At 37.0% G+C, this 25,886-nt stretch overlaps 1 protein-coding gene across 1 annotated transcript in view; it reads right to left on the reverse strand.

The window, feature by feature from the left end:
- The window catches only part of LOC110831434 (A disintegrin and metalloproteinase with thrombospondin motifs adt-2), a 39,629-nt gene that overhangs the window by 13,229 nt on the left and 514 nt on the right, over positions 1-25,886 (reverse strand). The window contains exons 2-5 of the mRNA XM_022067421.2: positions 25,041-25,635; positions 10,607-10,679; positions 7,471-7,757; positions 45-755 (exon numbers count right to left, since the gene is read on the reverse strand). Coding sequence (XP_021923113.1) covers positions 45-755; positions 7,471-7,757; positions 10,607-10,679; positions 25,041-25,112 — 1,143 coding nt within the window. The 5' untranslated portion in view covers positions 25,113-25,635. The remainder of the gene's footprint in view (positions 1-44; positions 756-7,470; positions 7,758-10,606; positions 10,680-25,040; positions 25,636-25,886) is intronic.

Below are 25,886 nucleotides of genomic sequence, written 5' to 3' on the forward strand. Positions count from 1 at the left end.
GGAAGCCAAACCACCTATGTAAACTTTGTTGAATACTGACTTACTGCGTTTATCATGGCGAGTACCACACGAACAAGCTCGCGTTCTGTGTCAGCTGGAAAGTTGAGGGCCATGTGTTGGTACAGGTCCTTGTCTACAAACACAGCCGTCTCCACATGGATTGGCATCCCTGGTACCAACACCACTGACCTTTTACCTCTCCTCTGCACTACCTTGATTTCTTCGGAACAAATGTGGCATGGCTTAACACCCTGAACTGTATTGCCCCTCACGTCACCGAACTTCGTTCTATTTCCTGTAGATGATGAATCTGTTATTTCGTTATCATCACCATTGAACGTACGTGATGTCTTTGTTGATTCCTCCTCACTCACATCCAGTTTTGATGATAACATGTTAGTCTTTTCAAAATCCACTCTATCACGTTTGTTTACATCATACACACGTTCTGGAACAGAACTTCGTGAAATATTACCGTCACTGATGTTCAAAGAACTAGAATTATCAAAAGTACTAATATGGGAATTTGATAGTAATCTGCTGTTTATTCGGTGTGCACTTGATTCTGAATTTTCATCACGAAACTGATGTTGATGTTGCGATGCGCATGATGAAATATCTTCGTCCCTTCCACTTAACGAAGGTGGTGTCCATTTTACGATTACGTGAGGTATATTGGCAGATCCTCGTCGGAACCGACGAGGCAAAGGGTTAATGATGTAGTATTCATTGTTAGGCGACGAGATTATACCTCTCTGCAAGAAAGAAAGAGAAAGACACGAACGTTAAATAAGGTTCTATAAAATGTGACAAAGTCTGATACACGACACAAAATCAGTATGCGAATATCGGAAAGTAGTTCCTGTGTATCACAATAGGATGCTGAATGTTGAAGAACTGTTGTTCTCGCGGTGGTGAATAATGTAAGTTGACCGATTACGAGGGCGATCACTCATCGTCCTGATGATGGAGGTAGTAAACACCTCTGAAATGTCGGACAACTATGTGACTACACAGCACAGTATCCCAGAAGGCTCTCATCTTGAACCACGTAGTCTCCGAACGTGTGGTGTTAACTCAAGATGTGGTATCTCATTCAGTAGTCTCCAAATTAAAGGCAAGAAAATGTATATAAAGAACTAGAAATATGTAGAATTTGAGATTTTCACAGCGGTGAGTCTGAAGATTGCTGTCTTAAACTAGAAATATATTTTAAAATCAGTATTTCACCCTCTCTTTGTATATAGTCAAGAAACTGCCATGTTAAAAGAAAGATACGGATCGAATCGGTGACACCAGCGTAAATAATCTGATCCAGTCTGATAGCACAGTGATTTAGTCGATATTTTCAAACAGTTGAGAATCTATCCTGCTGAAAATAACGGGAATCAGTTCAGTAATATAAAGCAGTAGACCTAACTTATTCTAGTTTCTTGTGGGAACTTGACCGTAAAATTGAAGACAGTTAAGTGCACTTTCTTTCTGAACGTTTACATTCAGACAGTGGCTTGGCCCAGTCTAGCGAAGTCTAGAAAATAACTTCAGCTGGAGCAATTATTTTAAAGTAAAATATTTCGTCTCAATTTTTTATAAGTATTCAAAAGATGTCAATATTATAAATTACAGTTAAAAATTTGTTAGTGTAAACGACATTAACACCATCTTGGCTTAGGCCATTCAACCTACTACGTCTTCGGGTTTAATTTTTGTTTTTTGATCGTTTCTTGAATCTTACTTGTAAACTTATTGAATTAAATTGGTAATAACCACCTATTGCAGGCATTTAGCTCGGGGTTTTGCCATAAAATATGTATTATTGCTAGTTAAGAGTCGAGAAGTTTTTCGGTTAGGGAATCGAATTTCGAACCTTCCACATAAACAGCGAGCAAATTATGACAAGCCTCTGTATGGCCAAGAACTGTTTCGTCCGGTGCCCTCATTGTGAATCTTGCGGGGTCTAGAGTTTAAACGGTAAGACGGGTTTTACCGGCTGGAATCCACGCGAAAGTATGAAATGGGAATGTTCAGCAACTGATATTGTTTTAGTGGACCGCTGTTAAGTGTTATATCCAGTGAAATAACAAAGAACTGTATTACTTTAAGTAAGTGGCATCTGTGAAAGAGAAAGCTAAGTTATTAACTGAAGTAGTGGTAATTTTCTTTATGCATACCCTGTAACAGTCAGTACCACACCACAAAAAATACGTAAAATGGAAAGTCAGGACATTACATTTTGATGCAGATACGTGATACTATTCGCGAAATAATTAAATCGCTCTTCTTAAAGCACTATGTAGCTAATTCAAAAGTAATGTTTCGTAAAAAGGAGTGTAATTTGTGCAGCTGGTTACTTCTGAGCCACTTAAGTCCGAAACATATTTATAGAATTTCGTTCTACGTGTCCGAAACGCGGTTAAGAGATTATTTCTTTTATAACCAGTTGACTGCGAGGTTATGTTTTTACGGCTGTATGAAACGGTCGGTGGTAACGAATAATTGTTTGTTAAAAACACTGGTTTTCCTTTTAAGCTAAAAAGGATAATGAGTGACTGTCTCTTCGTCTTTAACGAGGTTCTATATGTCATGAGTCGGTCTGGACGCGGTACAGAACATAAGAATTACTGCATCTATCGGGGAATCGAACCCCAGTTGTTCACCACGTAGTCATTTCACCATCTGAACGTTGCCGACCCATGATTTATAGAAAACTACGGTGAACATCGAACATTATAGCTTCTGTATCTCCTTTAACTACGATCAACTAACGTGTCAGTATTTTTAATGCAAACCAACAACTACAGGTAACCTTAATTGTTCGAAAAATAAATTAAAAGTAAGGACTGGTTTAACATATTTTTTGTTTAGTTCAACGACCCCAAACCCTAACATCTCCAGAACAAGTTACGCTACGAACTCTGGTGTGTAGAAAGAAGTAGCCGCCCCACAAGTACCAATTCTACTACACGAATTTTGTACCCTTTTTGATTAGCTTAAATTCAGACCGTTCGTTGAGCTCTAAGATGTTTAGTTAAGTGCTAAGCTACTGATAAAGCACACTAGAATTAATTTCATCAAAAATAAATTCAAACGTTACATATTTTATTTATTTAAAGCGTCTCACACCATTTAGTATCTTCATAAAATTTCAAACACCTGAGTGAATTTATACGATTAGTCCTTATGCCATTATTATGCAAATTAATTAATTAATTTATCAGAATTATCATGATGATAATAATAAACAGGCAGAAAGCTAAGCTTTTCTGTGCACAAGCAACAAGATGTGGATTATAAGGTGCGTGGAGGTAAACTGCCAAGTGTCTAGAACTAGATACATAAAAGAGCCTGGAGCACTGGGGAGTGAGAGCCTTGTATAAAACAGGCCCCGGTTCGATCTCAAATATCGCCACTAATATTAATGAAAAATAATAAAAAATTGTCAATATGATAACAATCACCTTAAGACGGGAGTAGAGCCAGTTTCCGAAACGTCGTGTCTATCAGTACACTTCAGACAATGGACAATGCCCAACTTAGGCCTAATTTTAATTAAATAAATGTATTGTGTAAAAATATTGTGAGAAAACAAGACAGGAAGAGATTGTTCGTTGTGTAAAGAAAGCTAACAAATATCACTGTCATAATAAATAATTTATTTTATTTTACAACGCTTTCCAGCAAGGTATGTTTGAAGGCAGATTAAAAATGCTTCCATGTTTTAAGAGCGCCGGAAATCTAACCTGAGTACAGAGAGTGGACTCTAAATATTTATGAGGTGAAAATGCACCAAAGAATAACAACGCTCATTCAACGAGTTTGACCATCTTCCGCATACAAACGCTCATCCAATTATCACGAGAGTTGCGCTGTGAAATATCCGGTGTTTCCTAGTAGCTTTCTACCAGAAAGCTGAAGACAGCTGCAAAATATAAAGCGAAATTTGTTTCTGGAGAGAGAACACGTGATTTCGAAGTTTATTCAAATTATGTTTATTACTGTTTTGGTTGTAGGATTTGGGGTTTTCACGGCGGTAAGTCTGAAGATGTCTGTCTTCGGAGTTGTTGCGCCGTGTAGTCTAGTAGAAGTTTACCGACGTTTCAGAGGTTCTTGCTGCCTCCACTGTTTTGATTATTTCTGTGATGTGACTATTGAAAAGTAACGAATTTTTTACGCTTATTGAATGTCAGTTTAAGAACAGTTTAATTTATTTAAATCTTAATGCACACGAATAATAATCATTCTCAGTTTTGAAAGTAAAGAACTGAGTAAAATCATTAACTGAAGGCTTTTCGTTTCATGTCCTTTACTTTTAAACTCCTGAGTTGAAAAATGCGTAAAATTATAATATAATATGATGGTATGGTCCAGGTAGTATTACAAGGGTTTTTGAACTTGTCCATCGTCTGTTTACACTAATCGTAATAATAACATCGATGGAAAGTTTAAATTTCATCTAAGTTATAGTCCAGATCTTAAAGAACCCATTTCGATCCCAAGTACTTGTCCACGTCGTTTTTAGTGTAAGAGAGAACTATCTAGAACACATTCTGTTGTAATTTTCTGATATTTTATTACAAAGTATAATTATTCTCTGCTGTAAAACTAGACTGTTCAATATAGATGTCGGCCTTTCGATTCGGTCAAATGACCGTTGTTTGCACGAATAGTGAGGAAAAGTGAACAGGGATGAACAAAATAGTGTAACGAATATATAATTCTCAAATATTATTGCACGTATTACTTACAGCTCTAAACAAACATTTATTACGTATCGAATCTGGAACAAATTCTGAAGGCCCTTGGATCATATCACGGAGGCAGCAATTTTTATTGTAGCCCCCTTGAAGAATAATCATTACTCTGAATTAAGGAAATAATTTAAAATACGTATGTCGTAACCATAGTGGTACCTCTTACTTGTGCTACTTCCAGGGCCTGAGATTAGTTCGTCCCAAATCGCTGTTGTTATATTTAATAATACATTTACAGTCGCGAATAACCGGCACAGTTAATAAAGAGATCATAATTCCCAATCGCCTGTATAACATTGTGTACCTATAATAAACCAAAGACTGGAGCAAAACACAACTTATGATTTTTGTGTACCCTCGCGCTAGACCCAGCAGACCGGAAAGTTCAACTCTTGGTCGTATTCTTGCTATAATACTACACAAAGGTGCATTTATAACTTTCTTTCGCATTATGGAAATGACTCAAGCGTGGATAATGGCTAAGACAAAATGGAGAATTGCTCTAAGTGGGGTTTTCGGAAGTATTAACGTTCCACCTTTCTTTTTCGGCACAATTGTCTGCATTATTCGCTGTTTGGTTGAGAATATTTCATGTTATAGTGTGAGGTTATTTGTGATGTAAACGAAGTTAAACTGTTTTCTCTATTAGCATAACATCGATTTCTTTCCACACACTTTTCCGAATATAGCGGCAAGATGGTTTTCAGTTCTAGTTCGTATTCGGGAGGTCCCGGGTTCTAATCTCGGACCCGAGACCAGCTATAGTAACATAGGATTTTCGTTGTTTTCCTCAGTACCTCAAGGCAAATTCCGGGTTAGAAGGCCACCAGTGCTTCTTTCCATATTCGTTTAAATTCAGTGTTTATTAATCAACCTATCATTCGAGGCTTATAAATCTGAGCTACTAGCAGCTTCGTTAAATAAAAAACAAACAAAACATATTATTATTAATATTCAATATTGGCTCCCGGAATTCTGGATATTCTAATCGCATTTCAATTATATAAAATAGTCTACCGAAAAAAGAAGATTTACTGTGAATTCATACCAATCTGTGAATGTTTCTACATCTGTACCTTCGAGAACTGCAACAAAGACATATTTAAACTTTTTGATATTAATTACTTTAGAACGTAACTGCGTATTTCCTCTCTGTTTCATCCCCGAAACAACTGAACGAATATCGATAGAATTTGGTGTTTTGGGGTCTGTAGGCGGCTATTAGAGTAATTTGTTTATAATCATTTATTGTGTCAAGTTTATATTTTGTTCCTTGTTTAAAGGTGATGCCACCCTTAAATGTAAGATTATTTAAGTTATATTAACTGAACTGTAATCTTTCTCAACGTATCTGGTAGTATGCAGACATGAAATTGGTGTCATTTGGTTTCGTCCATTGTTAATAAAATTAGCGAAAACAAAATTCTTATAGCTGAAGACTAGTAAAGTTCGCTCGTATGTTTCGATATTCACTGAATTTTAGCAGCCTATCAAAAATAATCTGACTTATTTTACGTGAATTTCCTTGGAATATTTAAATAGGACTGACCTTTTCTTGATTTACCTAACGATTAAATATCTTTATTTGTGTTCAGATAGCTGTTTATTTAGAATTACACTTATTATAAATGCTGCGTAGTTTAGAATATTTAGTGAAAGCAGTATTAAAGAAAATAATTGTACTTTTAAAACAACTCATCTGTTTGCATAGAGTCCCTATGAAGTTAATAATGCATTTCAGATCAGCTTCCAGAATACGAACCCTCTGCAATATAAGATTTCATTGTGGCTGTAGTGAAACTGGGAGTGTTTTAATGTCATGACGCCCTACGCATTTCCTGAAGCCTTCTGAAATAGTGATGAAAGATATTAAAGACAATTATAAATTTGTCTTGCTTAAGGTTGCTTGGGGTTCAGTATATCACGTCATGTAGCGTATCATGAACCTTGGCACTAACTCATAACAATAGGAAGAAAGAAATAATAAAGCTGAGAAACAATGCAGCTTAGAGCACGGGTGTGGTACACTTGAATAGAAGCTAAGGTCATGACTTCTTCCAGTACGGTTCAGAATGACTTGAAAGTTTTGTTATCTGAAGAATAAAGACACAGGCCTCAAGGTGATCTTTATAAACATGCTTATATTTTTTCTTCTGTTAGTTCGGTGTGTGGTTCACGAATCTGTAGATTGATTATGAATTTATTTTACAGTGCTATTTTAACTACAGAATATATACAGCCAAGGAAACATCGCAAATATCGAGTAGGTAACATGGTCAGTGGGAAAACCAGAAAGAAGAAGGATAGAAACATTTGAAATGTGGTGCTATAGAAGGATGTTGAAAATTAAGTGGACTGATAAAGTACGAAATCAGCTGGTCTTAGACAGGACAGGGGAAGGAAGAAGTCTATGGAAATATCTTACGAGAAGAAGAGATACGATGGTGGGACACATTCTGAGGCACCCAGGATTGGTTAATTTGGTAATGGAAGGAACAGCTGAAGGGAAGAATTGCAGGGGGAGACAAAGATTGGAATATGTGACACAGATTTTTGAGGATGTGGGCTGCAAAAAATACGTGGAAATGAAGAGATTGGCGCAAGACAGGCGAAAATGGAGGACCACATCAAACCAGTCGAAAGACTGATGACAAACAAACAAAATCTTGGCCTATTTAAAATTTCATATTTTTAAAATCTTGTAATCATTGAGCCTCACCATTCCGTCACAGAGGGCGACAGCAGCGCGATGTCTATCGTCACTGCGATAGAAGCAGCTCTGATCCGCGAGGCGAGGGGATAGCATCTCGGTGCGGTTCCTCCAACGTCGTAGTAGAACGAACTGTGGGTCCAGTAGCGCCGGGCTGGGACGTAACTGAAGTTCGAACCGACGTCCCAGCGACTGAGCCTCGAAAGCCACAGGCATGACGGACGTCTCGTCCGAAAGCAGCCATCTCTTGCGACGTTTGCTGGGCAGTCGCGGTTGCACCACTGCGAATTCTGGTGCTGAAATTGCGGGAAATTTTTCTTTATTACGAAGCCAATACAGGATTGCCTTTTTAGCTTGGATGGGGGAGACAAAAGATGATGCAGATTTTGGTAATATCGCCTGAAAAGCGACCTCTTGCAAGACAAGGAAGGAAATGGAAGTAGCCTACAGTATTAAAAATAAGGCTTGAGTATGAAATTAGGTTGAAGTGGCTTAGGATCGTGTCCAGTGACAAGATTTGTAGCACGCCACAAAGGATCAGATTTGTTACGCAGCAGCCCTGAGGATGAGAGCAGAGATTGTTCTCGAAAAGTTGACAGAATATATGGTTTATTCACCATTCAGCCACCTGACGCGACTTGTAACCCGAGTCTTTCATCAACACGGATCTGAATGCTTACACGTATGAATTATATCTGTGGCCCATTGAATACTATTCTGGGTTCGAATCCCACTCCAGGCTTAGTATTTATCCGTGTTTTTCTGGCTTGGCAGAGGCCTTACAGTGGGACGATCCCTTCGACCAAGAAGTCTACCAGTCATCTGGAAAATTTACAGTTTCAAGGCCGCAGGGCCTAACTCGTAGAAGAACTTTTTAATCTAACCCAATATTGAATCCGTCGGTCTGAAAATTCAAACTATGTTGGTCTCGTAAGTTACAAATTTGTTTTAAGTATTTATATAGCCTACAAATTTCGGAGAGTTCTCTTTCTTCCTTTCCTCCATCTTCTTACTGCGTTGTTTCCCTGTATAAGTGGGTGGGTGAGGCAATTAAAGAGAACTTTTGACAGACATGTTGTGTCACCTTTTTCTGTGTTTGTCACTTAGCGCGAGGCGTTACATACAGACTGTTGAGAAAGTCACGACACTCTGGCCATCGCTCTAAGGCGACCATTTTGAATACTGAAAGTGAAAGAGTATTTATATATGTGCTTTTAAAAATGTTTGTAGCGGCAAATATGAAAAGTAAACAAATTAATTACAAAATCAGAAGCAAGAATACATATTTATATACCTTTTTAATTTTAAGCGTGTCCTGATTTTTGTACCATTCTGTATACGTTTCTTTATTTTCTAGTTTCAATTTGACCTTAATCCATTTATTTTCGTGCCATCTAAAGAAAAATTTTATCCGACATTGATAATCTTTATGAAATTTTTTGTTTATTTGGGTATGAAAAATTACACCGGATTGTCATAGTTGTGCTTAGCGATCAAATAGCTTGATGTGTTGTGATGGAATGTCGATTGTACTCAACAAACGGACATCAGCTGCCTTAGAAATTAATATTTCCGGACTAATGCATAGTCGCATTAGTCAGTCAGAGTGTGAAATACTAAAATACATCCTAAAAGAAGTAACACGCGTTCAAACTTATGTCTTTGTGGAATCTGTAACGTAGCAGGTCTACTCTGATAGGAAAATCTTTTGGTATATAAACGCGAAGTTAATGCACAGATATTTTGCCGGTGCCGGAGTAAAGGGTTATAAATCCTAAGAGTTCAGGAATCGAAAATTTTTTCAGATAATCCTCACAAATAATGTATTAATATTTCTAAAATTGTGCTGATGTGATTGAAACATGAATTTAAGGTTAAAATCCAAGTTTTGATGTCTTCTCTTCGTTGCGTCTACATGTCAAGTCGCCCCCCTTTAAACTAATCGTATTATTAGCTACTGAAACTTAAAGTAGTAGTAGTAGTAGTTGTATGAAAGCAGTAGGGTCCGAACGGGCTTATCATCTTTGCTGAGATAAATTTGACCTGAGTTTCTCCCTTAGTTTCAAGGCCATGTGAAAATAATCCCGTTACCTACGCTTAATATTGGCCTTGGATTCACGAAAAATAAAAATGTCAAGCTCTTTTATTTTAAGTGAAAGTAAAGAGATTTAAATCGTCCTATGACAAAGGGAAAAGTTAATACAGAAGAGATGGTAACTGGACAAGAACAATGATGACGTTATCTCAACCATAATTTTCTAACTGGCGTGTTTTATTATGTTCTTAAAAAGTGAGTTCATCTGCTTTTATTATATTCTGTAACGCCTGCTTGAACACCAAGCACCGAGCAAGCCTGACATGGCGAGATAAACGACATTTATTTTGTTCCATGCGGTGTAATGTTCCTTTGAATTGTGGTTCTATTATTTTTCGGTTCGGAACAGTACTTCAGCAGTGAGTGAGTTTATGTATGTAACTATTCGCATGATGTCTTGTGCTACGATAATTACAATGTACTCGCATCTTTCTTAGAGCAAAGGAAACGCACTTTATTACGAAGGCGGATCTGGTGAATCGTGATTATGGACAGATTAACGTTGCTTAAACTGTCGGAGTTCCCGAGTAAATAAGTAGACTGCAGTTAGAAAAAAAACAGGAAATAACACATTGACGCTATGAGGCAATTCTAGTAGGCCTATAAAGTGGTAAGTGATCACCCGGTTCGTGCAAATAATACTGAAGTGTTAGTACATTTAGAGATGCGTCAATGTCTGATGCTGCCTGCGCCTATTAAAATCTCTGATAACTGTTATGTTCGTGCATCATTAAGCACGAAATTAAAGATAGACGTTAAAAATGTAATATTAAAAAACCGGGCGCCGTATTTAAACTGATATACGAAAATATGCTTTCTTATGTCAAAATAAACTTACTGAGCAGCAGTAGATGAATTTTAGACTTTAGTATCTTAACTGAAATTTTTAATGTATTTCTTACACTCGAGACGGACACTGACAAAATCAGAGTGTGAGGTAGAATGTTTCACATAAATAGAAAACTATGACAATATTACAGTTCGTTGCGACACTGTTTCAGTCGACAGAGGCCAGTAACCACGTAATTAATCAAAATAAAATCAACTCACCATCAGCGGAAGTGCCCAGGAGTGACGACCATTCGGCTGCCGTCAGCACGTCGCGTAAATTAACCTCGGTCACCTGCAAACAAATGAATAGCAAGTACACGGTCATGTCTTGCCACTATAACGCAGGGCAAATTATAACCTTAAATTTGTTGCAACACACGACGAAAAACTTAAGATAACCGGTGTTCCAGCCCAGATTTTGGCCGGAAACTTCCCGAACACAGTTCTTTGGTGTTTGATTAGTTTAACCGATTCGGTGCATTTCCCGAGTATATCCGTATGTTAATTTAATTTTGCATATTTTAAACTTACTATTATATTTGAAAGTAATGGAATTTTTTTAATTTTTAAATGTTTTAACTAATTGCATTATTCTAGCTACGACAGAAGACTATGTTTATTATGTATGTGGCGACTGATTCCAGTTATGGGCTCACCGACTTTCCTGGTTTCTCCAAACCTCATGAGGAGGAGAATTAAGACTCCATTTTAATCCACAGCAAAGATCAGACGAGGGAAGATTTATCTAGTAATTACAGTGTAGATGTTACACCTTACTTGCTTTACTTGCCTTTTTCGAAATATCGGAATATTACCTTCCACTTACTTATCTGTCATTAAATCGCAGCCAGAAACGATTTTTACGAATTTTTTATTCACTTTCTATACGAATAATCTTGTCTAAAGAAACAATGGTGAGATTGTGAAAAATGGATTTAGCTGGCTACGGATAGAACTCTTGTGGACACAGTTTTAAGAACGAATAAGAATTTATTGCGCGGCGGAACGATTACGAAATTCTTAAGGATTCTAACCCGTGAGCCAGATTATTAATAAATTATTGCGCAACAAATTTAAATGTCAAATTCCAAACCCGGTCGCCCATTGGATATGTGTCAACGCCTCAGCCTCTCACCTCACGATTCTGGTTCCATCACACAAGGAAGTACTTGCTATTCATGCCGACTAACTGTCTTTGTTTGTTATTCGCCCGCCCCCGCACGTGGTTTCTTTGTCATTTATTATTATGGAACAGTCTATTTTAATTGTTTAATTGTTATCAGTTTTTTCGAAGTCATACATCGAAGGTCTGGAGAGGCTATTTAGGGTTCTGTAACTTCGGAGGATGATAATGTACGATGGTGACAGAGAAAACTACCGTAATCTACTTTATTGTTTTTATCCAAGACACGAAGTACATAAAATCATAATAATTCACTGCCCAGATATTCAGAAGTTTAGCCGAGGCTAGAATTGGAAATCTTCGGAATGCACATACGACGTGCCACAGATAAAGTCGCTTCAATCTTAGAGGGATTTTGTATGAAATTCGTAAAATGAATGGGGACGGTATCCGTCTACACGCATATTTAATGTTCATAACTAATTGATCGACTTTAACGCTCTAGAATTATTGGATGTATTTTATTTCTGCCCATATCTACATGATGGTCAAATCGAAGGTTTATCTATTGTTAAAAGAAAACACAAGGTAAAATACGGCCCTAATGAAGATCTACAAAAACATTTTATATCTCTTAAATATGTAAAGAAATACTGATTAAATTGTTACGTCTGTGTGCAGAGATATCTGCATGATTCATTACATTTACAGAATGAGATTTGTGTCTGCACTAAACTAACTAAATATGTTGTGGGCAGGCACAAGAATTTCAGTTGCTATAAGAAGGAGGTTATAGACCCCGCCCTTCAATCCCGCTTGAGATCGTTGAGATCGAAAATAAATGCGAACGATTTTCCACGTTTAAACACCATACCTGTTTCATCAGAGTTTGACATAGCCATGAACAGAACGTTCCAAGAGTGTAGGGGACCTTCGTGCATACATATACAGAGATACATTTAAAAAGGAGGGAAAAAACATAATCTCTGTGAAACATAATGCACGACACATTTTAGATGAGTGTTACAGCTTCTGATCCAAGTAGAGTATTTTTTTGCGGTGCAGAACGACACGATTACAATATAACCACCGAAGCGTCACTCCATTTCTACAGAAGTGTCCCTGTATTTGACATGGTCCTCTGCTTATTTTTCTGTAAGATTCCTATCCGCTGGACAATCACCGTGAATTTCTTGTTTTTTTTATGTTTTATAATAATCTGGATTTCAGTTTCTCACAGCGACGAGTGTGAAATTGGCTGTCTTCTGGGTTGTCGTGCGATGTAGTTTAGTAGGAGTTTACCGGCGTCTGCATCAGGTCGATGATTGCCGCAGTGACATAATGCTGTTAATTTATACCACAGATTTTACTCATACTGTTCATAAAAGTAGATGTAGTAATTACTATACGTGATGTGATGTAACAGAAATTTTGTCAATTTATAATTTTAACTTCCTTATACGTATGTTGCATGCTACACAGTTCGTCAATTCGTCTATTTTATTATAACAATTTGTCTTACTTTTTCTTTCCGCGACATGTATCAGCTAACATTTTGATCATCTTCACATGGTACAGTGGCTGACATTTATTGAATTTTTATGATGCAATATCCCCTCTCTTAGTATTTAAGGATAGTCGGTGTCTAGAATTTCATTTAAAAATCAGTTAAGAATTGCATTTTATTTAACACATAAAAAAACCGACAATGCTCCACTCACAAATGTTGTAATTTCATCACTGAATATTTTTGTAACAAATTTTGTTGAAAAGTTAAGCCACTTCCTTGCTATCCCGTGTAGTTAAGAGGAAGGAACAAGGGAGTTCCTGAATGTAGTAGTATAACTAACTGTAAATTAAAATGAATTATAATTACAGTTTTGCTAATTTGAAATGTTAATAGACGTTATCTGAACAGTTCCATCAGAGGGGAATAATTTATCATGAAACAATAACGGCTTCTAATCACAAACTAACCGTACTCTGTCTTAGGGATACCGGTAGCCTAACGTTTGAACACAAGACTTGGTATCATGATTACATTTTTGCTTATGATGACTCAACCATCGCTTCCGGATGGTGTCCATGTGCTATCGGACGTGTTGGAACTTCAACTGTCCTGCTGACAAGTAGGCGATCAGTCTGAAGGCAATTAGGAACACAAACCATTAATTTATTTCATTTATAATTTATTCAACGACGCGTTTAGATTTAGACCGTACAGCGTCGAATGTGATGATGATAGTGAAGAATGAATTGGTAGGGATGTGGAAGGAATCGGTCGTGGCCTAAATTAATGTACTATCCCGGCATTTGCATGGAAGGACTGAGGAAAACCACGAACACCTCAGTCAGAATAGCCGATCTCCGAGCCAAGGCTTGGACTTCCGAATACGAAGCAGAAATGCTAACCACTCGACCACGACCCTCGGTACAAACCATTACAGTTCCTTTGTGTTTAGATTAAAGCAGTGGTTTTGTGAATTCTTTGACAAAGTGGGTGAAACATGAATGAGGATAAATTTATTTTGTAATATGGAAAATTGAATCAACGGTGATGAATGTGTGGGGAAAACGGAGATTTGTTTAGTTCGCTTTCTAACTGGGTGTAGCATTAAACACTATCTTCTCTGGTACTTACTCATTGCACAAATTTTAGAGTAAAACCCCTCCATTAAAATTAATTTGAATCAAGACGGAATAAAGGTGATGACAAATTTTTAAGGTATACTACATGTTATCGTAACAGTAATAATAATTTAGTGCAGGGGTTCTCACCCTTTTCCCTGACGTACCACTAATTATAATTTAACACAGTGAATGTACCACCAACCAAATGCGTTTAGGGAAAACTTATTTGTGTTAATATTATCTTTTGATTTTCTTACTTAGTTCGTGTACCACTCAACATTGGCTCATCACCATAGGTTGAGAAACGCTGATTTAGAGCGTTTGAAATAATGTTGCCACCTGTGTGACTTTGGAGTCTGTCTCTGGTGAAAACTACAATCAGTTAATTCATCCTAATTTTTAGTCCTTGTTCTTCTTTATCTATCACTGATTAATCTCGCTGCCCCGCTGTAACAACAGATCGAATTGGACATTGATAGAAGGTCGCAGTTAGGAGGGTGAGTGCAATATGCCTGTTGTCTTATCAATTTTGGCGTCTCTAAACGTGAACGGGTGACTGTGCTATATTGTGGGAGTGTTCGGGCCTTTTGAATATCCTCCATGACAAGTTGAGTCCGGCTTTGTGACTCTCGCAACAGAAGAATGGAGTATTGACCTTTGCCGCTTGAGGTACGGCAATGCTCGAACCATGTCGGATGTTGAGTTCATATGTTGCCTGATTATAATACGGTTTACAATTCACTGCAGCACAGCACAGCCCGAAGAAATCGGTGTGTATGAACAGGCATTGTATTTATATTGCCTAGTGGGTTAAACATTTATCACATTTATCGGAAAGGACACTATTTCCTGGATTTTAAAACGCGCATTTTCATATCTTCGTATTTCTCAAATAGGGTCATGTTTAAGACATTTAATAACATCTAAGAATCTATGTAGAAACTAGTGTTATGAACCTGAAGATTTTTCTTGCGTTTTAGTCAAGGAAAATCTTCATGTCCATAACACATATATAGCAGCAAAAAGATTCTGAAAGTATATTTCGAGTACTTAATATGGCCAGATGCTACACTGTTATTTTACGCTGATAAAACCACAGACTGGAACAGATTTTAAAACTGTTTTATATAAAAATGACCTTGAACTGAATGTATTATTTCATTATATTAACGCCAAGTCTCAGCTGTTGCAGTTACAGTAAAACTAAGTTAAAGTATTTAAGTCATCACGTGGCTGGTATATGTCATGAAGACTGTGTCAGTCTGCTGGCATTATTCTCCTGAGCAAGGTTACGACAAAGACAGTACTTTTGTTTCCCTTCCGTATTTCTATCATCCTACGTTCTCTTACTGCCTTGCCGAACCACAGCAATAAATCAATTAACAAACCGGTTCGTTTCTTTCAGCACACATCGGCAATTATTTTATTTAGAAAGAAAACTTATTGGTTCTTTACAAAACGCTCATAAAATTTGCCAATATCTAAGAATGATTTTAGGTTATTAATGTAATAAATTAAGAAGTCTTCGACAGTTATATTGTAATCAATTTAAATTACTAGAAAGATTCATGTTTCAAGGTAATAAACGTTATAAATCGTGTTAATTCCATGTAGTGCTCATCGGCTTGTTTTGATATATAGGAATTAATGCTTCGTATTGTTATCAGTACATTAATGTGCGATCAGTGAAAGTCGCACTGGCTGCGTAGCTTCCCTTTATTCTGACTCACCAAGCGTTTGTTCCAGTTGTCTGTCACAAATTTGAAATTTGTTACTGGCCTTGAGTGTATTAGAATTTATACTCACGTTCTGTAATTGGCAGCACTGCATATTACTTTAGAGAGCCGGGTCGCTCAGTCAGAAGGGCGATAGACTATTGCCGGACGACCAGGGTTCGATCCCCGACGGGGGCAGATGATTTTTTTTTTTTTTCCCCTCTAGACTCAGCGTCCAGACCGGCTCTGCGGCCCACCCAGCCTCCCATACCGGGGTCCTTTCCCGGGGGCATTGCGCGGCCGGAGCGTGACGCTAACCACTCAGCCCTATCTAGAGTCGAGGTTAAGAATGAGTAGGAGCTATAACTGCACTCCCCACAAGCGCCTACATGGCGTATAGTGGGACAGCAAATCACTTTAAAACAGAAGCTTGATCGCTGTCCTGAGCCATATTAATCCAGTCCACACCATATTTATTTAAATATCAATTTTAATATTATCATACCATTTGGCACATATTTATTCTTATTAATGTCAGTGGTAGTAATTTCCCATTGAATTTAGTTTTACAGGATCAACATAGTTCGATTATTACTAGACTGGAATGAAGCTCGAATCTTCATTGCCAGTTATAACCGGAACTAAAATCTCCTACTCCAGCTTCGATTCCGACTTCGACCCCGACTCCTTCATAAAAGCTCAATGTATATTAATAATGGTAAATCTACTAAAGTGGTAAATGACACCATAAGAGATTTCATCACCACCTCGTGAATCATCAGCCTACTTTTTAGATTCATAGCCTATATTTAAATATACGTCTAGTGTTTATTGCAGAAGTCGGTTGATTTGTAGACAGTTTGTATTTTTAAAGTAACGGAGCCAAAGCTACAAAGCATTATTCCCACACCACGTGGCTCAACTCGTCGTTGAATCTCCCTAAGATCTACTTTCGTGTTTCTGTACACTTAAACACTTTTAATACCAAATTGTATTGCGTCTGTGAATTTCATACAGGTCTATGAAAGTATTTCAAAACTTTTATACAATTTTCGTAAACATATTTTACTTTAAATTGAATTCACGTGTGCATGAGAAGTTTCTGGAAAATAGTGTTTCCTCTTAACTAACCCAGTGATTTGGTTTCACAACAAATATTCTCTGCTTTGTGAATCGCCCGTCATTATAAAAAATGAAACGAAGTTGGGTTTAATGCACCGTAACGTCCCTGTGGTCCAGTTATCAGATTCGTTATGGCTTTTGATGGTACAATGTCCTCCATCGTAACGATCCGAATGGTACATTAATGAATACACGTCCGGTCTGCCAACAAACACTTCCCTTTTTTATAATAAAAATTGACCCTGGCTTTAATACAGTTTTATGGGAAAAGTAGGTTAGACAAATTCAGTCCATAAACATTCTGCTTTCTCTCTCTGTCTCCCACAAACACACACACTTATGCAGTTGGTTCTGTGTGGAAGTTTATTTTCTAAAATAAGTTTTTAATTAGTTTATAATTTTTGTCACGTGTTTACGTTATACAGTGTAAAGTTATAAATAATAAATGACAAAGAATAAGTTGGGAAGCAAAAGAAAGTTGTCGTGACATGTCACAAATCTCTAGCAGAGAATTTGTCTTCAGGGACTGAAAAAAAAAACGAATTAAAGATGTTAATTAATATACAGAGTAGTTTAGAAAAGTTTTATTTCTTAAAATATAAATTTAGCTTTGTTGCCCAAAACACTTGCAATTAAATGGCCCAAATACCAAATTCGTGATGCCATTTCTGCTGCTGCGGTCCATGGAACAGTCAAATTTCCGGTACCGCCTTCCGAATTATTTTTACAGTGTCTCCTTGATCTTTGTTTTTCTTTTTGTCCAGTGAATTACGGTTGAAGAATGTGATTCTATAACTCGCTCATTTAATTTTGTACGTTTTCGAGCCAATTTCATTTCTAATTAATTTCCTACGTTCTGTTTAAAAGAAGGCTGTTTTTTCGAAACTTTGTCAATTTAACTCAACGAATTTTGGAAGCAAATTTTTAAATTGCATACCTATCTTTGGCCACTGATAAGGTAAAGTAAGCTGTCCCTGGCGTTAACTTAATTAAAGCACGATAGTAACTCTGCCACACAATGTGTTTATAAGTTTTGTATGATTCTCGTTATAAACAGCAGCAATGAACTCCTTGTTTAAAAGTACTCAGGATTCCAACCGGGAATCTTCAAAATACCACCGATGAACAAACGTTCCCGGTGGTGGGGAAGAGAGAAATCTCCTTTGCACCTACCAGGAATAAAACCCAAGCCGTTCGATACTTAACAACCCACATCAAAATAAAAAGGTTTATTTTTTTGTAGTTTCTGAAGAATCCATGAACGACTAAGACCGTATAAGTTTCCACAAAAAGGGATTTAACAAGCACCAGACAAAATCGACTTTCATTTAACTTTACAGACGCATTCAGGTGTTTCCTGTTTTTTAAAGTTCACGTGGAACAGCGAAGCCAGTAAACTGGTCATAGACCCTCTTCACCACAAGGTCAGTACGATCACGCCAGGAAGTGCCCTCGGCTGTGTTCCATGCAGAAGCCGTCATCCGGTTTTCAACAATCACAATTTAATATCTGATCCGGATTTCCATACATTTTTAAAATTCATTTTACGAACTCTATAGAATGACTATGTAGGTTATGGGTAAATCTATCGCAGCGGCTTTTTGGGGAAATGTTACTCAGTTACGACAATAGGAGTAAAAAAACTGATATTGTTATTAAGGCACAAAATAATTTCTAGGGCGAAACGGACTTAAATAGACCGCATAATGAGCAATACTGTTTATTTGGTTATGATCAAACTGAAGGACGTGCATTTTAACAATTTCAATGGTTCATATGAAATTCATTTCAGTCGGTGTATCCGTACGAATAATGGCTACAATTTTTAATTAGCCTCAACATCTGAAGTAACTACTTCTTCTTGCAAGAAAGATTTTATTACTATATTGATGCAACCCAAATTAACTACCTATGTACATTGTTTTTATGACGATGTCCCTTGGAATTTAACGTTGTCTGGTACCTAAAATGTGATTTTTTATTGCCATGGATTCAATTTAAATTGGAGGTGTGCCGGCATGCTTGTATAAATGTTCTTAGGTAGGTCATACAGTTTTGTTGCACCCGTGTTAACTGTCTGTTAAAATCACAGCAGGATTGTAAATTAATTTTGAAGTCTATTATGGAAATATATATATATATATATATATATATATATAAAATTGTCTAGTATTCAGTACTGCTTAATCGCACATTAAACTTGATTTGTCAGGTATGGCTTCATTTGGGTGAATTTTCATTCTTTTATTTTATTTTATTTTATTACTGTTATGAAAGCAGGCTGTACTTTATAAGTCTAAAGACTTGAATTATTTTTTTACATGACCCAAAGTTTGAAATAATTTATTTGAATATCGCTATGAATATAGCAGAAAATCACTAAGGCGATACAATTTGTGCTAGATTATATTACAGACTACATTTCATACCTTCGTCATAATATCGCATCAAGTGTATTTTTGGTCTGTCCTGTGTGATTTTTCCTTATAGGTTTTATGTGTTAGCCGTGTGTGCACAGTCTTGCAAAAAATCGTCCTTTTATTTTGTTCATACTTAATATTTCATAAATCGACTTTTCTCATTATATATGGCCTTCAAACTATAACGGATCGGGAGGTATGAAAGTTTTATGAAGTGTTATAACATGTAAATAATTGCTAATAATTAGTAGTTTGATTATATTCTTGTACTAAAACGTCACAAGTTTAGCATTACCGACATAAGGATGTCCTTTTACTTTCGCGTAATGACATTTTATTGTCTCAGATTGATTATTATCATAAAAAACTTATCTAATAAATCATTGCTCTGTAGATTAATTTTAGAAGGGTAAGAAAATAAATAAATTTACGTGTGGAAACAACTTTCTGCCACTTCTGCAAATGTTTGTTTTGTTTATGTTGTTATTGTTCTTCACCTCTTACATCCTGGAGTTATTTTAACTCAGTGGAATTCAGGTTATTCGTCTGTATATTTTTCTTTCGTTATTTGTTTCTAATAGTTTCTCGTCGTGGATGTCGTAAACGGCGCTAATGACATCTAAGAATGTGTGACGCCGCTGAATATCGCCGGTCCGCAAATTTATTCGTGTTAATCTTCTTAAATGTTTTGAAGACTTTGATTTATATTAGCACTGAAAAATAATCTATGGAGTATAACGCGACGGCAAACAACTCACATGGCATGTTTGTTTATCCTTACCACAATGTGAAGTGCGTGATCACATTCTGTGTTTAACAGAAGAAAAATGTTGGTTTTAGCCAACTTCCAGTCGACTTTAATAAATTCCAGTATGTCTATACATGAATATTATTTCAGGAATGTGTCTAATCTTTAATAAAATGTTTTAATAAAAGTTCTAATTATTCATTATATAAAATCATATTTTCTTTCTTGTATTGTGACTAGCGCCACGGTGGTCTAGCGGTCAGAACACTAGCCTTGTAAGCCTGGGGTCCCGGGTTCAATTCCCGGTGGTGCTCAAATTTATAACTTGTGTTGGGCAAGGCCGTGGTCTAGGCAACACGGAGTTTTCCTCCGGGGGCTTCCCCGGTTTCTCCGTGGCATCCCAACAATTACTCCATTCACACACAGAAGAAGGCAATGGCAAACCACTCCTGGATCATCTGCCAAGAACGTATATGAACAGGTCCCAGTCCGAGAAAAGGATGGAAGGATCCTGTTCATATGGACCTGTCGTCAGACAGAACACTACAAATAAAAAAAATTGTGACTAGTACGAATAATTTCATTGAATGAAATATATGTCAAATACAATAGTTTGAAACAAGGCTCAAACTTAAATCCACCCAGAGTCTTGACTTCTGAATTCAGCAGCTTAAAATGAGCAATTTATTTCCTGACGAATAAGGTCAGACCAATTACATGAGTAGAATCATTGAATTATTATTAAGCAATGCGTTACTACATTCTTGCGATCCAACGACTTGTTTCCCTTGACGTCCAATTAATTGCAGGAAGGTTCTTTAAAGTCATGTATGTTTCTCTGTTTTGTGTGACAGAAGTTTCGTTGACGAACATGCAGCAAACACTGTGCTTTAAAATATCCAAGAAAACGATAATTTTAATACAATTTTTAAGCACGGAAAATTAAATGCCTACGAAACTAAATACAGAGGGGCCCAAAAAAATGTATACACACTTCAACAAAACAAAAACCTTTATAAAAGCTTTAATACTAAATTTATACAGACATCAAGGGATGAGTATAAGTCATGTTTGACTTCTACAATTACAACAGGTGCTCAAAGTGGTCACCATTAGTGTCCAGACACTTCTTGTATTCAGTAAACTAACGAACAGGCAGCAACTGAAGAAAATGGTTAATCCATGTAAACAAAGTGGATAGGGAGATAATTACAGGCAGACAATCAAAAGGTTGCCTACTCAGTGGAGACCAGGCAAATAAATATGCTAACATGCATTCACCGTATTCATTTGGCTAAGGCAACTTCGCAACTTTGATTTTATTGATTGAGTTTGGTTTGAGTAAGTTGTCAAGAATAGGCGAGTATCCCACAATGTTGCTTCCAAATTGTTTGGTTTAAAATTTAAATTGAACATCTGATGAATTACTTTACATTTTCAAAATCTAAAACGTCTTACGAAGAGCATTCTGCTACAAGTTACTTGTGTCAGTTTTTTTCCCGACTCAAGGCCGGACAGGGCCTGGTTCAGACAATAGCAATGAAACATTTCGGTCTTTCTAGGGCAGTCTTATTTAAAGAAAGAAAAGTTGTGCTCGTGACATAGTCGGGCTCCGGAAACAAATCCCACCAAGTTTATTTTATCCGGGATTTTTGCAACTTCTAACTCCCATTAATGGTTCGAGCAAACTTGGCTTCCGATGTCTTTGTGGCATTCCTCAGGCGCCAAAATAACTTCTGTCTCGTGAAATAATTAATTCAAGGATTACTGGCATTTATGCGTTAAAAGAACAATGTATTAATGATACGACAGTCAGGGGCTGATTGTAAATAGACCGGACTTTATTTGGGCTGGAATAAAACAAATACGAGCTTAGATTGTTTACGGCTAATGTATTTGAAAATATATTTCGAGCTCGGGCCAGGCCGAGTGGAATTATGAAATTTCGGTCCGTGCAAAACTCTGCGTTGAGGGGATGTGTTAGTTATATGAATCAATCTGTAGTTAGCACCTCACGTTTTAAGAAACATTTTCGTTATATATCAGATTTTTTAATTGTGTTCCGAGTCTCAATGGACACGATGTTATTACGTGTCTATTAGGAATTCCGTGCTAGCGGTTTTGAGATATTTTAATATCCTTTGTATTGCTATATTACAGGCCAAATAATCTTTTAAAATGAACGCTTCCGTGGACCAGAATACCTTCCTGAGAAACTAATGGTCTGTCAGGTAGTAATATCTTTTAAATATAACTTTCGTACTTAAAGCTACGTTGGTTTTTAGGGTAGTAACGTCTTGTGAACTTGTAGGCAGATAAAAGCGCTCTTACCTTTGTGAATCCTATATAAATAACCCTTTGAAGCCGAAGATTGTCTAAATATTATATAACAATCTAGTCTGTACAACATAGAAAACAACATTTCACTATTACAAAGATAAACTTGTTAATACTTTTTAAGGAAATAATAGCTGTTACAGTGAGAGTTACGCAAACCCCACTAAAACAAAATGAAAAGTTGAATAGAATTGTTGAAGTAGGTGGGGCGTATAGTTACAGTTGGAGTTCAAAGGGTTAAGAAAAAATAGGCTCTGGGTCTGGACAACATTCTTACCTTGGGCGGATCTGGTCAGAGGTCAAGGTCTGTATCTTGTGTCCCATATACCGTCGTTTACCTCATATATGCAACCGTTTTGGATCACCAATGCCTTGTGATTGTTATCATTACAAGATAAACTAATTCTCAAAAGCGAAATGAAATGTTGTTTTATGTGACTACGGGTTTCTTCATACAAGAAACCTGCTTTGGAACTGCTGTTCCGTACGTTTCGGATTAAAGACGCAGAGGAAAGGTCACTGCGCTCTGCAAACACTGATTTTGTTAAACAAAATAATTAAGTGTGGCAAAGAAGAAAAGGAGTAGAGAAGGAAGCATAGAAGAAGAAACAAAGACCGCGAGAATATGGAACGAGACAAAAAAAGAGAGAAAAATTATTAATGGAGGAAAGACTAAAAGGAGAAATACAATGTGGATGCAAATAATAAGTGAAAGAAAATGGGTCTAAATACTAGTTTTTAAATAATAGGCCTATAGGTTACGTATAAGAATTTGATGTTTTAATAATTATTATAAGAAATTATTCTTTCTGTCATAGTTTTTCCTTTCTCGTCAAGGCTTTTTTCAAAAATTAATTAGTCATTGCATTAATTACCGACTTGAAAGAATTTTCTTTAATCCGTTCTTGCCCGAAAGTGTTGTGGGTTCGTCATCATTATTTTATCTCGTCACCAAGGACAACGAGTGAGAACAGCCTCTCATTGGTAGGAATAGCTCTGGTATTTATCAATTGTTATTTATACTCTACTCGTACATTGTTTTCATCAAGGCCCACACAAACCCCGCCTTTGTGGCCTGACCGCAGGCTTGTCCGTTTAGTTCCGTACAGCTCTTTGATCTCGGGCTTCGGTGTGTGTCTGCCCTCTCACGTGCTGAGCACCTCAAGGTCCCTTTTAAATGCACGTGACAATCCTCGCATTAACATCTACCCCACAGTCTACAGTTTGATTTGAAGCAGTTTTATAATGAATATTTAAAGGAATACAAAGAAAAATCATTCTGTCTCTGTTCTTTGTGATATCTGTAGATTTGCAACAGTCGATTTCTGTCTGAAACATTACACTTTCATCTGCAATAAACGAACATTAAAGTTAATGACGTATGCAAAATCACAACGAAAGTATTTGGAAAATATGTGGATTTGGCACTGGAGTACATTTTTCCGTTTTCACTCAGGCAGTAATCGATTATAAAGATAGTGTACAAACGGTATAAATTATTTTTAGTGGGACTACGGTTGTGAATAGTGACGTAGGAACGTTTCGCTTAATTAAACCCGATGTTCACGGTCAGTACCCGGAGTAAAAGGCAAGACTCTTGTTCCAGTTTCACACTGCGAAAAATAAAACGTTTTGTCATTTCCACTTCCCCACAGGACGTAAGCACGGTAAAAAAAAATGTGTGAGTTGAAACACCCTGCATGGAACATGTTTTTCCAAGATCTATGCTACAATTACAGATTTTTCAGAGCAAATAATCAAGCATCCGAGACATTACTCGTCGAATCGGTGTGGTAAGTTCTGATACCACCAACCGTACGAACCACTTTGTTGTGTGAGATTTTAAATTTTCGAGACGGTGAAGTTGTCGATGTTTTCTTGTGGGTTGTAAAGCCCTGTATAGTTTGATCTCGACGTTTCGGGAGGGCATTGTGCCTCGGTCTTCATACCTCAAGTTATAGGCAATCCGAAATTTTGGTATTTACCTATAAGTCAACACGGCGTTACAATCCAGAAGACCGGCATCGACATAAGATTTCAGTTTAACATTCATTTTACAAGTTTAATTTACCCCATTTTTGGTATCATAATGGCTTTTAGGTTAGATTTTCTCTCTTCGCCATCACATTAAAACGTCTGTAACGTGGAACTAACTACTTGCGTAGTTCTATAATTCTTCGCCTTCTTTGTGTGGTGTTTATGTACAGGGTCAGATCTGTGGATAGTTCGAAGTGGTAGAAATTGTTGTTAAAAGAACTAGGACCGAAGTTCGTTTCGTAATTTTGAAGCATTGACACCGAACTCATATTAATATTCATGTACAAGATATTATCCGTACCAACGCTGTGGTCAGGATCTGATTTGCTTAGGGACTTCTCTCTTCAGGAAGTCCAGAATGACACTGAACCCACCCAGCCTCCTATCCAAAGTCTACTGGTGTCTCTTTCCTTGAAGGAATCTTATTCTGCTCACTTCCATCTAATACCGAGGCTGATAATGCGTGGAGCTTTTACCTTGATGCTTAGGCAGTGAATAGAGTCTGCATAAGTTTTCTTACCTCCTGGCGGTGAGTTGAGGTAGCACGTAAAGCTCCAAAGAAGAAGCAGAACCAGAGCAGTCGGAATACCATGACCCCTGTTGACCTAACTGCTCAGCCATCTATCCGCATGTCCGAACTATCAAGACGCGATGAAGCCAGTGTCGAATGTAAGACAGTTTTAGTCTCTGCATCTCGCAAAATATTCTTGGCGCACTTCTGTCAAAGCAGTGGTTCCTCGTGACCAGCGTTACACTCACATATCTTACACTTGTTTGTACCCACAGGCAATGTTCCACAACTCTGCACCTTTCATATTCACAGTTCAGTTTGCAAGAGCTACTGTACTCGACTAGTTTTTAGTAAATTATCAGAATTAAGGTTAATTGTGTCTTAGTGCAACCAGGCGGGGCAGGTACTATACGTTTGACTGAATTTGATATTTAAATATTAAACTAGTAACCTAGGCTACAAAAATTTGTTGCAGCATTAAGTCTGCGTTAAAAGTTCATGGACGAGATGCATCTTCATTTTTAACTTGTTCGCCAAAATGCGTTAAAAGACGCTTTGTTCGAGTCTTTTTACAGTCATTCAGTCAAGGCAGAAGGAGATAAATCTGAAAGTATAAAAAATTGACACTCTATACATCACAATTCAGTTGTTTCATAACGCGTTTTAAGAAGCTGTGAATATAAAATACGCGGAATACTGTTAAGTTTTAAGTTTCTGAATGAATCCATGCTCGGAACATTTTAATATGTAAATTTACAGGTTACGTACAACAAATAACGTATAATTCCCCACAAAATACTTAAATTGTCCATTTCATCCTTAAAAGTGTTGCCAGATGCAACAACATTTCTTTTT

This window comes from Zootermopsis nevadensis, unplaced genomic scaffold (assembly GCF_977971745.1).
Source record: "Zootermopsis nevadensis isolate Lab colony 2312 unplaced genomic scaffold, Znev_1.0 Znev_ptg000029l, whole genome shotgun sequence".
In the NCBI taxonomy this organism is placed as follows: Eukaryota; Metazoa; Arthropoda; class Insecta; order Blattodea; family Termopsidae; genus Zootermopsis; species Zootermopsis nevadensis.